This window comes from Exophiala spinifera, assembly GCF_000836115.1.
Source record: "Exophiala spinifera strain CBS 89968 unplaced genomic scaffold supercont1.7, whole genome shotgun sequence".
Classification (NCBI taxonomy): domain Eukaryota; kingdom Fungi; phylum Ascomycota; class Eurotiomycetes; order Chaetothyriales; family Herpotrichiellaceae; genus Exophiala; species Exophiala spinifera.
Window position 1 is genome coordinate 1,997,234 of NW_015622519.1, and position 14,979 is coordinate 2,012,212.

The window sequence follows — 14,979 nt, forward strand, 5'->3', positions numbered from 1 at the left end:
CAGAGAATGTCTGTGGCCGCGGATTCGGCCACCCTCTCTGGTAATTTTGTAGTAGTCCGTTTCTCGTTGACGGCCCACAGGTGGTCAAACGAGAGCTTGGATGTCAATAAAATTACTATCCCAAATTTTTCGCGATGCTGGTTGATGAAAAAGGGATTTTCTATGCAACGCCCAGGATTTGGCGATGTCTAGGGGTCAAAATAGGATTTATTGACGAGTCTGACCTCCCAAGCTAAAAGGTTCGGGGATCTACATATTCTATAGGCTAGAGGAGTGGAAATTCTTCCTCCCATGGAGGGTCTTCTCGCCGCCGCACAGGATGCCGCAAGGCGTTCATCGGCCGACTTTCGATTCAGGATCGGGCATGCTAGAAACCCAAATGGAGCATCTCTGACTGGAAAATTCAAAAAGCTCTCCCTGAACACGATAGACTGATTGAGTATTGGGAAGATAAAGCGATATGGGGGACTTGAAACGATTTCTGATTCTGCACACGGTCGGGAAGAAGTCGACCACGGTTTACGGCGCTCGCAGAAGGTCGACCCGTGTCCTGTCAACGTGTTCCCACTTCGGTGATCAAATGCAGAGGATCTCATTGCACCGACATTGAGTTATAGGTAGCGAATGTGTGAAGAGATCACGGATCCAGCATGTTCCCAGGCGAGGTCCAGAGAGCACATACGTCTCGGATGCCACGCGAACAAGCACCTGGCTACACTGAGCTACGCTCAGCCGGGGACGAGTCAAAGCGGCGCTTCTCACTCGGTTAGAACGAGCGAGAGAGAATTTCCAGTTCTCAGGATCCGGGATGTAGTTGGGTCGAACAATAAGAAGAGCCAGAGGCTCATATGCGCGAAAGTCAAGCCTTGATGATCTCGAGAGATACGCATGACCTCAACTATACTACTATTTAGTGCCGTTGTGTAAATGCCACCCTACTCCCTCTCAATCCATCTTATCCATGTATGGGCGACACGCCTCATAGATTTCTTTGTAACCAGGAAACTTCGTGCATCTTTCGAAGATCCCCTCGTCCACCATCCTTGCCGAGTGGAGTGATCCTGCGATGAAAAAGTCGGTGTAACTCGGCTGGGCGCCGAGCACAAACGGTCCGTTCGCTTTATTGGTCAGCATGAACTCCCCAGCGGCGCGGATCTCGTCCGCGAGGTCGTTCCACGTCCGTTCCTCTCTGTCCAAATCTAACAAGTCCTCGAGACGATGTCCGAGCAGCGCCTCCCTCTTCTGACGGAAGTACACTTGCGATCGCGGTGGGAGTATACGAATCTCACGTGGTGTCACTGAAGAGCGGAAGGCGGGTCCCAAAGCGCTGCGAGCCTTGCAAGAAACCTGGTTGATGAAGCTCGAGACCAGCGTCAAAGGCGGGGTGGGATATGTTGACTCGAGAAACTCCGCGATGGCGTGCGAGTCCATGAGGTATGTGCTGGAGGGGACGTGATGAATGGCAGGCACTGTATATCTGGGTTCAGAATCTGATCTAGTGTCATGGGGTGCCACACCGCTGGGCAATATCAACGTGTCAGTACTGATTTCTGTAACATGTCCCTGTTGCCATAATAGGAATCTGCAGATTGAAGAAAAGAAAGGAAAAGTTACACAAGAAAGGGCGAGAGCGACTCACAGCTCTTTCAAGGTTTGCTCGATGTCTGGAAATTCCAGAAAGATCGTCTCGTATGCGACATGTTTGTAGTTGAGCATCAAACGCGTTCGCAATACGGCAGGAGAGAAGCACACGTTTTTGGTGCAGGCCAGGTCGTATAAAACGATCTCGGGACTGCTTTCAGTCATGTTGTGCGGCTCATTCGATGTTCGATCAAGGCGTCAACACAATCTTTTGCGGTTTGCTATCGCATGCGGACTTCGAGTTGGGTAGAGTCACAATGATTCTGCCTAGAGATTGTGACTAGGAACTAATAAGATATATAACGTTAGATGATGGATATCCTACGGAGTACTCCAGGCGCGTTATGCCCAATGAGGTCTAGCTGTTTCTAAATGACTGCCTGAGGATCTCCCGGCTCGTATTATAATGGTCCCTGCAGCTGGTCCAGTGAAGGACTCGGAGTTTTGAGCTCCCCTTACGAGCCTTGAACCAACCCTTTAGCAAAAAGTCTCACACTTTTGATCAAAACGGAGAGTGATTTGATCAACCAAGGTTCACGGCCACCAATGACTAGGTCAAAAAGGCAGATCTGCGGATCGAGGGGGCTCGAGTTCCGAAATGCCCACCATAATCGGTTAGTCTGAGACGTGTATTGGTCGCAGGACTTCCCCGACGGTGCTGATGTGGCCCTGAAGGCGAGAATACAACTCGGCTTGCATTATGTATATCAATCTCCCTTGAGCCCTTTGATTCTTTCGGAACCGCTGCCAACTCTTTTTCTTCCAGCATTAGGTTCCCAGTTTGTTCCTCTGTATCTACAATTTCTATGTGCAAGCATGGGCACTGTGACCTATCGCGACGGCATTGCCATCCTCCAGCTTGTCGTGTTCCCTTTTATCTTTGCCGCCGCGCTCTTTATCTGGAAGCGGGCTGGCTGGAAGGCCGGCAGAAAAGTCTGGCGATTCGCCGTGGTTCTAGCCCTCATCCGGATCGCGGGCAGCATTTGTTCGTTGTTGACCATCAGCCACGACTCTTACAATCTTGAGGTAGCCGTGGCTGTATGCGAACTCATTGGAATTGCACCTCTGTTGCTGACCTATGTCGGAATTCTCAGACAAATGTGAGTGTGATCCCTGCGTCGACAACCTCCCGACAGACATGCTGGAACGTACACTGACAGATTTGGGGAATACTTCAGTGATATAGACACAAAGGTCAACCCGAAATTCCTCAACCTTCTGGCCGCGGCCTGCTTTATCGGTGTCGGCCTGGGCATCGCGGGAGTCAGTACTGCTAATGATAGCGACACCACCTACCATCCCAATAGTATCGTCAAGGCGTCTATGGGCGTTTTCCTGGCCGTCTTTGCGGTAGTCGTGGTCGTCTGTGGCTTGTTATATCTCAAGCTCCGCCATACGCTCAGGGCGTTTCAAAAGAAGCTCTTTCTCGCCAGTGTTCTTTCCTACCCGTTCCTGTTGGTGCGGCTGGTGTACTCCGCACTCAGTGACTACACGTCGTGGTCCAATTTTGCGGTTCTCATTGGTGATGCTACAATTTATTTGTGCATGAGCGTGCTGGAAGAGATCGTTGCCATTGCCCTTGCAATGATGTTTGGAATATCGGCTGTACTTCAAGACGACTTTGTCAAGCCCGATTCAAAGACATCTTATCAGCAATTTGAGCTCCGAGAGGAAGTTTCAAATTGAAAGGATGGATATTTCCTGATAAAATTGACGGTCTTCCTCGTCAATCGTGCCGGGGTTGTGCATTATTTTATAATCAGAAGCCAAAGTCGGTGGAATGGTTACGAGGAAGTCAACCACGGAGTGATGTGATTATTGGGACAGCGTACACCAGTCCTGAAGTGTGTAGGAGGAAGGGGCTGGCCTCGTGCCTCCTCGGTATCCGATTCATCTTCGATACTTGAAGACATGTAGGAAACCATTGCGAAGCGCTGTCGGCGTCATTATTGATACAATTCACGGGATATCCTGATCATGTTGATTGGCATCGGAGAAGGCACAGTATGTGACTCAATCCAGTCGATGTCGATTCCCTCTAGCCCTTGTTGCAAGATAATAAGCACTACGAGTGCCTTCAATAGAGCCACTGTGGGGTCATGAGTCAAGTTGGCGGCCTTAATAATATGCTCTGACTCGGGACTCGGCTTCTTCTATCCCGCATCTTCCTTTACTTCTTGGCAATGCCTTTAAAGTCGTGTTCTTCTTTTCGAGATTATCATCGTATTCTTTGTCAGCTGCAGATGCCTGCAGCTCGTCCGGTAGTGTGTGCGACGTAAAGTAGAGTGATGGTATTTAGCGGGCGACCGTCGGGTGCCTGTCACGCCTGCCGAAAGAAGCGCCTAAAGGTAGGGCTCGCAGTGTGTCGTGTGCGCATATTGGTAGAAACTGTCCTGAAACTGACAGAATTTGACCAGTGTGACCAATTACGTCCTGGGTGCTCGCAATGCGCTCGGAAACGCATCCTATGCCCAGGGTACAGACCTACGTCCGACTTGCGCATCAGGGACGAGACTGAACGCGTAGGACTCAAATCGCGGGCATATGGAACAGGAGGCCAGGGTGGCTCGGCTCGAGCCACTTTTGCCGATGGTACTCAACTGGTAGAATCCTGGAGAGGAGTCTTGAACTTGAACACGGACGACGACGCCGTATCCTATTTCATGACTTTCTACATTGTGTCTAGCCCCTTTCAACAGTATCTACCTGGCATGTATGACAGGTGCAGCAAAGTTGGCGAGGCCACCACCTTCTACCTCGCAATTACGGCCGCTTCTCTCGCAGCCTACGCCCGACAAACTGGACACTGGGGGTGCATGGACAGAAGCCGGGAATCCTATGTTCTTGCTCTGAATCGAATCAACAAGTCGCTCACAAACCCCGTGACGGCTGCTCTCGACGATACACTCGCCTCGATTCTTCTCTTGGGGACGTTCGAAAGCATAGTATTTGCTGGTGCGAGATCGCCTGAGGAATGGACTACCCACCTTATCGGCGCATCCAAACTTCTCCAGCTCCGAGGGCCAGGACAGTTCAAATCCACCACCGGCTCTTGCCTTTTCGGCCACACCGCTGCAAACATATATGCTAGTTGCATGCAGAGATTTGCGGACCTTCCTGAGGATTTCCAGGCGCTGAGTAACCTGGCCAAGCCTTTTCTTGATTCAAAGGATGTTGGTAATCGAATGAGTCCGATCTTTCAACGAGCGGTTCATTTAAAAGCGCGCATTGCCAATTATCAGACGAATATGCTGGTTTTATACGAAGTCTTTGACGATGCAGTTGCTCTTGAGCGGGAGACTGCTACTCTCTTTCGAGCAGACGATCCAGAGTTTGGATACACAGTTCGCTCAAAGAAAGACACGCCTTCCTGGGCATACCAGGGCGCTGCATATCGATACAAAAATCTTCGGTTAGTCAAAATCTGGAACACGCTTCGCATGATCCGGTTGTTCCTCTTGGAAGTTGCATCGGCCGGAGCGCGTCTGGCGATAGAGGAAGTACTACCCGTCCCTGAAACCGAACATTTCTACCGAGTTGCTCTTCGAGATGCCGCCTACTATGCCGCTTTTCGGGAGAACGCTCGCAGACTCGCGGACGAAATCGCCAAGGAGGTACTCGGCTGCCTGCCCGAGGTCGTTGAGCGGGCGACGTCGGCGGGCCCAAAATTCTCCGCCTCCTCCAGGTCAATGGTCTGGCCGTTGAGTGTCATCCACAAGAACAGAGAGTGCCCTCCACTAGCCAGGGAATACGCAAGGTCCATGGCGGGTGAAATCGTTAGAGAGCTGGACAAATTGCACTTGGTAGACTCTAGGAAGGTGATCAATGGACCTGAAAGTGACCAGGATTGGTAAGTTTGCTCGGCCCTCGACCATGAATTCCCAACGACCGGCAAGCTCATCACACAGATCCACAGGCTTCATCTATATCATCTAGATTGATACAGACACCACACACCACGCATACAGACGCATTGACGGACCTGATAATAAGTCACAGTCTCTCGCCTTCCTGCTCCACCTCGCAACGTCTTTCTTCGTGTGACTATTTCTTCTGAGATAATCGTTCGAAAATCAGGGAAGATTGCTAGGGGAATGATGACTTCAGTCTAGAAGAGATTTTGAATTTGTGGGATTCCCAAAAGTTCTCACGGCCAGCAGAATCCCCCTCGAGAAATCCGCCCGACGAGACCCTCCTTACAGCTTCCTTCGCATCATCCCCATCAACCGTCGCCACACCGCGAGCATTAAGCCTCCAATGTTCGGCTATCAAACATTTGACATCTATTCAAGACGCGGCTTGGAATCCACAGGGAAGATATGACGAAAACCCTTAGGGTGCTCCCAGATGGAGTGGAAAGTGACTGTGAGGAACGATCCAATGGGTCGCAGGATAGGAGTCTCGAAAGACATGGAGTCGAATAGAGTACAGCCGCCAGAGCTGTACTGTGAAAGATGCTTGAAGGACCCTCTTGCTGATTTGATGGGTTCAAGCAGCGGTGACTCGCTATGACCAGACAGGTCAATATTGTCGTCTAACTTCTTCTTCGGCCCCGTTGTTGTCCAGGTTGGATGAAGAAGCTCTGAACCAGGAACAGGTACATTGTTCCGTCCAGGCGTCAATCCGTGACTGGTGATTGTGCAGATTGTCACAGTCAAGTACAATGAAGCTCTCTTCCAAAGAACTGGACCTATCTATTGTCTAGAAAACAGTATCTCCAGATGCTTCCCGGCGCCCGCGATGCTCCGTCACGTGTGCTACGGAAGCGGCCTCTGCTCCCTTTGCTGAACGGAAGTGGTAATGGATTAATCATAGTTTGGGGTATATATAAACATACAACCGCTATATATAAATGTACATATGTCGGATAATTAATTACATTGTAATCGCTCTTTGCAGCTCACAGCAAGAGGCTGATTAATCACAACGGTGGCCCAAACCGATCACAATCCCTTAGACACCTTCTCAGCACCCTCGACACATTTTCTCGATCATTCGGATCCTGCGTCTTCCACAGCCGACGAACACTAGCCCAGACTTGTTCGACTTTCGTCCGGTCGCCGGTACAAACCGTGTAAGCGCGCAGGAGCCAACATATCAACGGTCTCGTCGCTTGGACTTGGTGCTTTGACGTAATGGAGATGGGTTTCGTGTCGCGCTCGTCCGGAACCTCGTGGTCTTGCACCTGCTCCTGATCATGGTCATGATCATAATCACCGTCTTGATCTCGTCCATCATAGCGCTGCTCCTCATGTTCTCCGTAACAGTCACTCCTTTGCTCCGTGTCGAGCCACGGTTCGTCCTGTCGGTGCTGTTCAAACGCAGGATCAATCACTTGACTGGGCGATGGCAAAACGTATTCACCTTCTTCTTGATCGAGACTCGCCTCGCCGAGAGGGTAGTACGTCTCTTGAGTATGTGGAAGAGACTGTTTACTGGTGTATGATGAGGATGACGACTTGAACAAGGCCCGTTTCTGTTCTTCTTCCTCGTCGAAAAGCTCGGCGTGAACGCGCTCAATGTGTTTGCGCCGTTCTCGAGGAAACACGGCCAGATCTAGAACAAACTCGTTCCATGTGCTCAGCTTCTTCAAAGGTGTCGGTCGCGTGTGTTCAGACGTGTCCTCAAGGTTTCGCTCGATCGCCTCGGATGTAGGTAGCGTGGCATCAGTGTCTCTGGAGAATTTGCCCCTTGTAGCTGCTTGACCGGCTCTGATGGCGTCTTGGCATGCTTTCCAGACAAGATCGAGGCGTTGATTGTTCCAGGACGCGTCAGGATCTCTAGTAGCTCCATGCATGGCAAATCCCTTGAACAACAACTGAAAAAATATGCTTTGCATAGGTAGGTTGAAGAGACTATTCATCTCTTCGAGCAAGACTGTGATTCGATTTAGATTTCCAGAGACATTGACATGGTAAGAGATCATGGTGCGGTAAGTGACATGATCAGGCGTCAGTGGCATTGAGTCCTGTAGCTGTTGGTGGTGTTCGGGAAGAATATCCTTCAATCTCGAGGCATTCAGCAACACCCTCTTGAGGTGGTTTGCTGCTAGTTCATGCTCGATCACTTCCCCTCCGGGCAACGGATAGCGTCTATATAAGACAGTCTGACCGTCGTCTCTCTTCCCTCGCCGCAGATTTTGTTGAAGACTCTTCATGCGTTCATATATCTGCTCCGCAGCCGTTGGTTCTTGTGCGTTGTATAAAGATGCAATCACGCAGTTCAACACCAACGTATCAATAATCTCACCGGCATCCACAAAATCTCGATAGGCTTTTCGAACACCATCTCCATCGGCTCGCAGGCCATGGTAATAGATGACACTGACGCGACCGAGTCGGTTCAGTCGAAGTCCACGGTCGTGCATCTCCTTGAGCACCATCTGGGCCAGAGGAAATTTGTTGGCTCGGACCGCAATGTCGAAGAGGATATTGAGAGTGACATGATGAGACTTGACACCGGCCTCGGTCTCCATCCGTCTCCATATTTGAAAGGCGGCATTGACTTCTGATTGAGTGACCTTGGCGAATGATCGTCCAGCTAGATAGATCGCCGAAGCCCATTCAGCTCGAGTGACTGGTACATCTGCCCGTTGCGCATCGTCGATCAGTGAGAGGTAGCGGATCATCGATTTTTCGCTCTTCTGCCATGGAGTCGCCATGCGTTGTAAGAAGATCCTGATTATGCCTCGAGGCAGGAATGCCATACCAGGCTGCGGAAGTCGTTTGTACGCTTTGAATAGCTCCGCGTTGCTAGAGTGGTTGTCCAGCAAAAGATCAACAAAATCCTGCGTGACCTTGACTTCCCGGAGTTGTCGGGAAAGCAGTCTTTCCTCTACCTCTTTTAACGGCGATCTGAAGTCTTCATCGTCGTTGTAGAACTCAGCAAAGGCTTGCGGTGGAGCGAAGTCCTCTGACAATTTGAATGCATAATCTTCGAGCAGCACTGGCGTTGGAGAGATATCTGGTGACTCAGGGTCGAATCGGCTGTGGTTGGTATAGAAGTACAAGTCGACCAGTGCCTTATAGTCATCCCTCGACAAAACCACCTCAGGAGGACGTGGTGGGGGCTCGGTTCGGACGGGTGTGTGTTGTGTTGACTCGGCCAGTTTGGACTTCATTTGCGCCAGTTTACTCTCGAGTTTCCTCACAGAGTTCAGCAACTGCATTTGTTCCTCAAGCCGAGATGATGATCGCTCCTGCTCCTTTTTACCAGCCTCTTCCTCCCCAGGTTCTTGCCTGATTTCTTCCATCTTGTCCTGAAGCACATCCAGATCCTGGAAAAATCCCATCGGCAGGCGGCTTTTGGCAGCGAATTCAAAGGTATTGTCGTCGAAAAAGTCCTTGACACGCCTGCCTTGTCTACGCTGTGTGTGTGCTAATCGAGTCGTCGTACTCATACTTCGACAGCGAATCTGGAAAGATCTTGCGTCTGCAGAGCGATGGTTGTAATTTCTGTGAGCATCGGGCGCTCGAACAACTGCTCCCTCCTTGCCTGAGACGCCTTTCGATTGATCTCGATAACGCGGTCTGGCTCGGTGGCAGCTTGTGGCGTGCGCCAATGCGCCGTAGAAGAAGGATTCGACTGACTGTGCATCTTGGCCTCGTAGACCTGACACAATCTGCGTCTGGCGGCAGGTAGAGGGACGATTCGCTGGGAAAAGAAAATCACAGAAGGCTAGAGATGTCGAGGTTGAATTCTGAATGCTCCTGCACCCTGCAAACTTCGAAGGCCGGTGCATATGACCGCAGGCATATTCTCACCCAGGTTCCTGCGGAGGCGATAAGCCTTTAAAAGAAGAGTTTGTTCGTGGAGGGAACCGATTGAAGGCCTTCTTTGTGCTGTAGGTTCGTGATGAGGGCTCCGTCTCGAGGTCCGCAGAGTGGAAAATTATACGGGCTTCAGCTTAGCGTGACTTTTTCGCCGCAGCCGCAACCTTCGGAGCTTTGAATTTCAATTGCATGCGCAAGACATAGCATCAAACCGCCCACTCAAGGACTCGACCACTACGACAGTCCCAGGCGATTTCCGCCTCGTTCTTCGACTGCCATCCCCCGCCCCCTGCCTGCTGTCCATCATGGGGCGGCTAGATCTAACAGCTATCAATGTTCGCAAAACTGTTCTTCAAAATATCGCATCGGGCAGAATAACAACGACTCCGATCTGGACGGATGTTGTGCGCGACGTCCCTCCAGCACAGATACTCATCCGACAACAGCCTCAGAAACACCGATTGACGAAAGTCCGCACACGAACCCTGCCCAACGGAAGAATCCAACAGTATGCGCAAGTGATGGAACCAAAAAAGCCCAAGTCAACCAAGACACAAAATCTATTTACACCACGACATCTTCGGTACGAGGAAGACGAGCTGCGGAAAGCCTTTTTCAACGACCATCCGTGGGAACTGGCTCGGCCGCGGGTCGTGCTGGAAACGTCAGGGGACCAGTACAAGAACGCAGACTGGTCTACAGGCGTCCAGCAGCCCGGCATAGCACTGTCCGGCGAATCGGTGGTCCAAAGACAGCTCTGGCTGCTCGAAAATATCCCCGACATTACCGTCCCTCAGGCGTACGACATCGCCCGTAAAGAATTCTACGCTCTGCGCCGCTCGGAAGAGATCAGGAACAGAATCGCCGCCGAGGAGGCAAGACACATGGGTGCTCGGTTCGGCAAGTCCGCGATCCAGGTCAGCATGGGCATTGAGAACGACATGTACAACGACTGGGATGCCTGGGCGCATCAGATGGTCAACGAGCAGACTCAGCGCTTAGCAGCCTTTTCCGGTACCGTGATGACTTCGGAGGAAGACGCATTGAGAGACGTCAAAGATGAAGAAGAGCGTCCAGCTATTGGTGCCAGTGTATTTGCCCAGCAGCAGAAAACCGACGCGAGATCACAAAGGAAGGATGCATAGTGTACTTTTAAATCACTCTTCTGCCTCGGTTTGCAATACCTAGAGCTGTAACATTGTACGGACCAAAGAATGAAAGCTTCAACATGTCCACATAGTAACTATTTTTTTGGGACTATCATGCCGCAAGGAATCTGAATTCCCTTTTTTGGCTTTGCCCTCGCCTCGTGTGAAAGAATTGCTGCGTGAACGAATAAAAGAGTTCTTTCTTTGAGGCATCGACTTCATTCTATCTATATCTATCTGTGGGTTTGACCAGTTTTCCAGAATCCGACGTGGTGACCTCACGAAAAAATGAAAACCGTCGCATAGCGGACAGGACAGGTACACAGGTGCTCAGGCACCACCACCGGGTAAGGATAAGGGTAGGGGCAATGGTAATGGCAACGTGGGGCGGAATGTACCTCGGATGGCTCAGGTGCAATGCCTAGGTATTCATTCATTCGAGCAACTTCTGGATCCTAGAAATCTGTTCCTCGACGCTCTTCTTGCTCGTGCCGCCGAGGACGGTCCTCTTCTCGACGCTGGCCTCGTAGTCGAAGGCGTCCATGACGTCGTCGGCGAACCTGGGGTCGACGGCCTGCAGCTGGGGGAGGGTCAGCCGGTCCATGGGCTTCGCCTCCTTCTCGGCCAGGGCGACGACGCGGCCGCTGATGTGGTGGGTCTCGCGGAACGGCACGCCCCGGCGGACGAGGTAGTCGGCGAGGTCGGTGGCGAGCATGTCCGGGGTCAGGGCGGCCCTCATGCGGTCCGGGAAGATGGACAGGGTGGACAGGACGCCGGTGGCGATCTGGATCGAGTCGGCGGTGGTCTTGACGGCGTCGAGCATGGGCTCGAACGACTCCTGCAGGTCCTTGTTGTACGTCGACGGCAGGCCCTTGACCGTCATCATGAGGCCGGCCATGTGGCCGAAGACGCGGCCGCTCTTGCCGCGCAGCAGCTCCAGCGAGTCCGGGTTCTTCTTCTGCGGCATCAGGCTGCTCCCCGTCGAGTAGGCGTCGGCGAGCCGCACGAACCCGAACTCGGCCGTCGAGTAGATGATCAGGTCCTCGGCCCAGCGCGACACGTGCTGCATGAGCGTCGCCGCCCACTGGAGCGTCTCGACCACAAAGTCCCGGTCGGCCACCGCCGCCATCGAGTTGTTGATGATCCCTTCGAACCCGAGCTCCGAGGCCATCGCCTCGCGGTCGATGCCGAACGGGTTGCCCACCAGCGCCCCCGAGCCCAGCGGCGACCGGTTGACGCGCCTGATCACCTCCCGCAGCCGCTCCAGGTCCGACGCGAACACGCTGCCGTAGCTCAGCAGCCAGTGCGACCAGCGGATCGGCTGCGCACGCTGGAGGTGCGTGTACCCTGGCATCAGCGCCGAGATCTCCGACTTCGCCCGCGACGTCGTCACGCGCAGCAAGCCGACGAGGTGCTGGTCAATCTCCCTCAGCTGGTCGCGGAGCCAGAGCCGCATGCCCGTGCCGACCTGGTCGTTGCGGCTTCGCCCCGTGTGCAACTTGCCCGCGATCGAAGTGCCGATGATCTCGCCCAGCCGCCGCTCGTTGGCCGTGTGGATGTCCTCGTCGACACCCGGTTTGATCTCGAATGTCCCGCTCTCCCACTCCGAGAGGACCTGTGCGAACCCCTTTTCAATCGCCGCGAACTCGTCAGCCGTCAAGATTCCGATTTTCGAATTCGCCCGCGCGTATGCTATGCTCCCTCGAATGTCTTGCGCGTAGATGGCTCGGTCAAAGTAGATGGACTCGTTGTACGACACCATCAACGGATCGAGGCCGCCCGTGAAGCGACCTCCCCAGAGCATGTTGGCATTGGGCTTGGATGCTGACATTCTGAAATTTTGACCTTTGGGTTCTTTTCTGGACCTTTTGTCTAGAGACGGGGACAAGTTTGCGGAGAATTTCAGCTGCTCAAAAACTTATTTAAAACGACTTTGATATTGAAGACGACGACACGGCCAAGGCCTATATGTCGGACGTGAGAGTGCAATGACGAGCTTTCCTCGGTTTGATCAATCTTGGAGACTTCGCATTCGAGAATGATGCACTTGTTGTTGAGTCATAAACCGAGTATGCCTCTTTTTTTTTTGCTTTTGCCCGGCGATGAGCAAAAAGTCTATGCGATCCTCGATGTCACCAGTGGCCGGCTAAGTTGCCTTATCCAGAGGCGCATGATAACGCTAAGTCGCTAAGTCTCGGATCGCGCCCTCCAGAGGTGGTGGCACGAAGCAAGGGCTCTTGTATATACGATCAACTGCTAAGTTAGCCTTGAGACCCTGTAAAAGGAGGCTTGCGGGCGCATATAGAGGATACCGACATTCGCCCGTGAACTCTGAGGCCGGCTGAAAGACCAGGATCCAGGATGTTTCCCAAAACATTACAAGACAGGTTCAGAGAGCGTACGAGATTAACAATTGTACATTGATCACGTTCAGATATTCATTCGTGAATCCTCAAAGGAACGAGCTCAAATATGCTACAAAAAGTTTTCGGTTAATGTAAATCTTGCCACACGCGGAGGTCCATTGAGATACCCCATGGACAGCAGAAGCGTCTTGACATCATTCCAACAAGATAGATGGCAAGCAGTACAACCAAGTGGGACGCGCAGCCATTGCAGAGTAAGCCGACTCGCGTTTATTTCTTTTCCTTGGGAGCCAGCATAAGTTCCGGTCGAACATATTTGTCAAAGTCTTCGGACGAAAGCGCCTTCAATTCCATAGCGGACTCCTTCAGGGTCAAGCCCTTCTTGTGAGCGTTCTTGGCCACCTTGGAAGCCATGTCGTAACCGATGACAGGGTTGAGGCAGGTAACGAGCATGAGACTGTAAGCAGGTTAGCATCGACCCCAAACCCCCATATTCTATCAAGACTATACCTTTCGTGCAACAAAGTTCCAATTCTCTTCTCATCGGCCTGCAGACCTTCGACCAAGTGTTCCACAAATCCGTTCATGGCATCAGCCAGGATTCTCGAGCTGTGAAGGAGGTTTCGGATCAACAGGGGCTTGAAGACGTTCAGCTCGAATTGACCGCTGAGACCTCCCACAGTAGCAGCCGTGTGGTTACCCATGACCTGGGCAGCCACCATAGTCATGGCTTCACACTGGGTTGGGTTGACCTTTCCGGGCATGATACTGCTGCCAGGTTCGTTCTCGGGTAGAACCAACTCGCCAAGACCGCAGCGAGGACCGGAGCCAAGGTATCTGATGTCGTTGGCAATCTTGAACAGACTGACGGCAAGGGTGTTGAGAGTTCCGGAAGCCTCAACGATGCTGTCGTGAGCAGCCAAAACCTCGAACTTGTTGGGAGCAGTGATGAACTCGGTGCCGGTCATCTTGGTGACTTCTTCCGCGATTCCCTCGGCGAAGCCTTTGAACGTGTTGAGACCAGTACCGACAGCGGTACCACCTTGGGCCAGTTGCCGGAGGTGTGGGAGAGTTGTCTGAATCCTTTCCAGGTTTCGGTCAAGCTGAGCTACGTAGCCACTGAATTCCTGTCCCAGAGTCAAGGGAGTGGCATCCTGTAAATGCGTTCGGCCGATCTTGATGATCTTGTCAAATGCCTCCACCTTCTTCTGTAGAGCGTCTCGCAGGTTTGTAAGAGCAGGAATCAGTCTCTGTTCGAAGTCGAGGACTGCCGCGATGTGCATCACGGTCGGGAAGGAGTCGTTGGAGCTGGCAGACATGTTGACATGGTCATTGGGGTGGACAGGCTTCTTGCTACCCATTTGTCCACCGAGAATCTCAATAGCACGGTTCGAGATGACTTCGTTGGCATTCATGTTGGACTGGGTGCCAGAGCCGGTTTGCCAAACGACCAGAGGGAAGTGGTCAATCAGCTTCAAATCGGCCACCTCGGCGGCCGCTTGTTGAATGGCCTCTCCGATCTTGGGATCTGGGCGGCTTGTCAACCCTGGGGACTGAAGATACAGCTTGGGCTACTTACCGAGTCCATACCGCATGTTCACAGTAGCAGCTGCGCCCTTGAGGATACCGAACGCTCGCACGACCCCCTCAGGCATGCGGTCCTGCGGCTGATTGATCTTGAAGTTCCCCAGAGATCTCTGTGTCTGCGCACCCCAGTATTTGTCTGAAGGTACCTCGATAGGTCCGAAGGCATCCGTCTCCGTCCTTGTAGAAGCCGCCATGTTTCTCGTTGTGCTAAAGGCCCGGTACGAACTCGAGGAGGTGCTATAAGTCGCTGGGGAAGGTCTTCGAGAGGCTTGCGAGAGGGAAGAGCAGGACAGTCTTTGGGCCGACAATCTCAAGCTCTGGCTACTCCGCACCGCTTTAGACGCATGTGACAAGGAGGATTTTGCTGAAGCTGCAGTCTTGACCGAGGATGACAGTCGGCCGAGCATCATGGCGCAGAGAACGGGTACCTTGGACAGAGAAGAAGACTACAGCAAACGCAGAGCT

General features: G+C 52.4%; 7 protein-coding genes across 7 annotated transcripts; 3 read left to right on the forward strand and 4 right to left on the reverse strand.

Moving 5' to 3' along the window:
• Positions 1–945: 945 nt before the first annotated feature.
• PV08_09725 (uncharacterized protein) lies at positions 946–1,806 on the reverse strand (the record flags this gene model as incomplete). The annotated part of the gene is made up of 2 exons (XM_016384041.1): positions 946–1,519; positions 1,640–1,806. The coding sequence occupies 2 exons, from the start codon at positions 1,804–1,806 to the stop codon at positions 946–948; spliced, it is 741 nt and encodes a 246-aa protein (XP_016232664.1).
• Positions 1,807–2,457: 651 nt separating this feature from the next.
• Positions 2,458–3,327, forward strand: PV08_09726 (uncharacterized protein; the record flags this gene model as incomplete). The annotated part of the gene is made up of 2 exons (XM_016384042.1): positions 2,458–2,741; positions 2,820–3,327. 2 exons carry the CDS (start codon positions 2,458–2,460, stop codon positions 3,325–3,327), a joined length of 792 nt encoding a protein of 263 aa, XP_016232665.1.
• A 602-nt stretch (positions 3,328–3,929) lies between these two features.
• Positions 3,930–5,495, forward strand: PV08_09727 (uncharacterized protein; the record flags this gene model as incomplete). The annotated part of the gene is made up of 2 exons (XM_016384043.1): positions 3,930–3,989; positions 4,059–5,495. 2 exons carry the CDS (start codon positions 3,930–3,932, stop codon positions 5,493–5,495), a joined length of 1,497 nt encoding a protein of 498 aa, XP_016232666.1.
• A 1,067-nt stretch (positions 5,496–6,562) lies between these two features.
• PV08_09728 (uncharacterized protein) lies at positions 6,563–9,040 on the reverse strand (the record flags this gene model as incomplete). The annotated part of the gene is made up of 1 exon (XM_016384044.1): positions 6,563–9,040. One exon carries the CDS (start codon positions 9,038–9,040, stop codon positions 6,563–6,565), a length of 2,478 nt encoding a protein of 825 aa, XP_016232667.1.
• A 678-nt stretch (positions 9,041–9,718) lies between these two features.
• On the forward strand, positions 9,719–10,558 carry PV08_09729 (uncharacterized protein; the record flags this gene model as incomplete). Its single annotated transcript, XM_016384045.1, has 1 exon — positions 9,719–10,558. One exon carries the CDS (start codon positions 9,719–9,721, stop codon positions 10,556–10,558), a length of 840 nt encoding a protein of 279 aa, XP_016232668.1.
• A 436-nt stretch (positions 10,559–10,994) lies between these two features.
• Positions 10,995–12,392, reverse strand: PV08_09730 (argininosuccinate lyase; the record flags this gene model as incomplete). The annotated part of the gene is made up of 1 exon (XM_016384046.1): positions 10,995–12,392. The coding sequence occupies one exon, from the start codon at positions 12,390–12,392 to the stop codon at positions 10,995–10,997; it is 1,398 nt and encodes a 465-aa protein (XP_016232669.1).
• Positions 12,393–13,197: 805 nt separating this feature from the next.
• On the reverse strand, positions 13,198–14,708 carry PV08_09731 (fumarate hydratase, class II; the record flags this gene model as incomplete). Its single annotated transcript, XM_016384047.1, has 3 exons — positions 13,198–13,384; positions 13,438–14,455; positions 14,507–14,708. The coding sequence occupies 3 exons, from the start codon at positions 14,706–14,708 to the stop codon at positions 13,198–13,200; spliced, it is 1,407 nt and encodes a 468-aa protein (XP_016232670.1).
• Between the last annotated feature and the right edge of the window lie 271 nt (positions 14,709–14,979).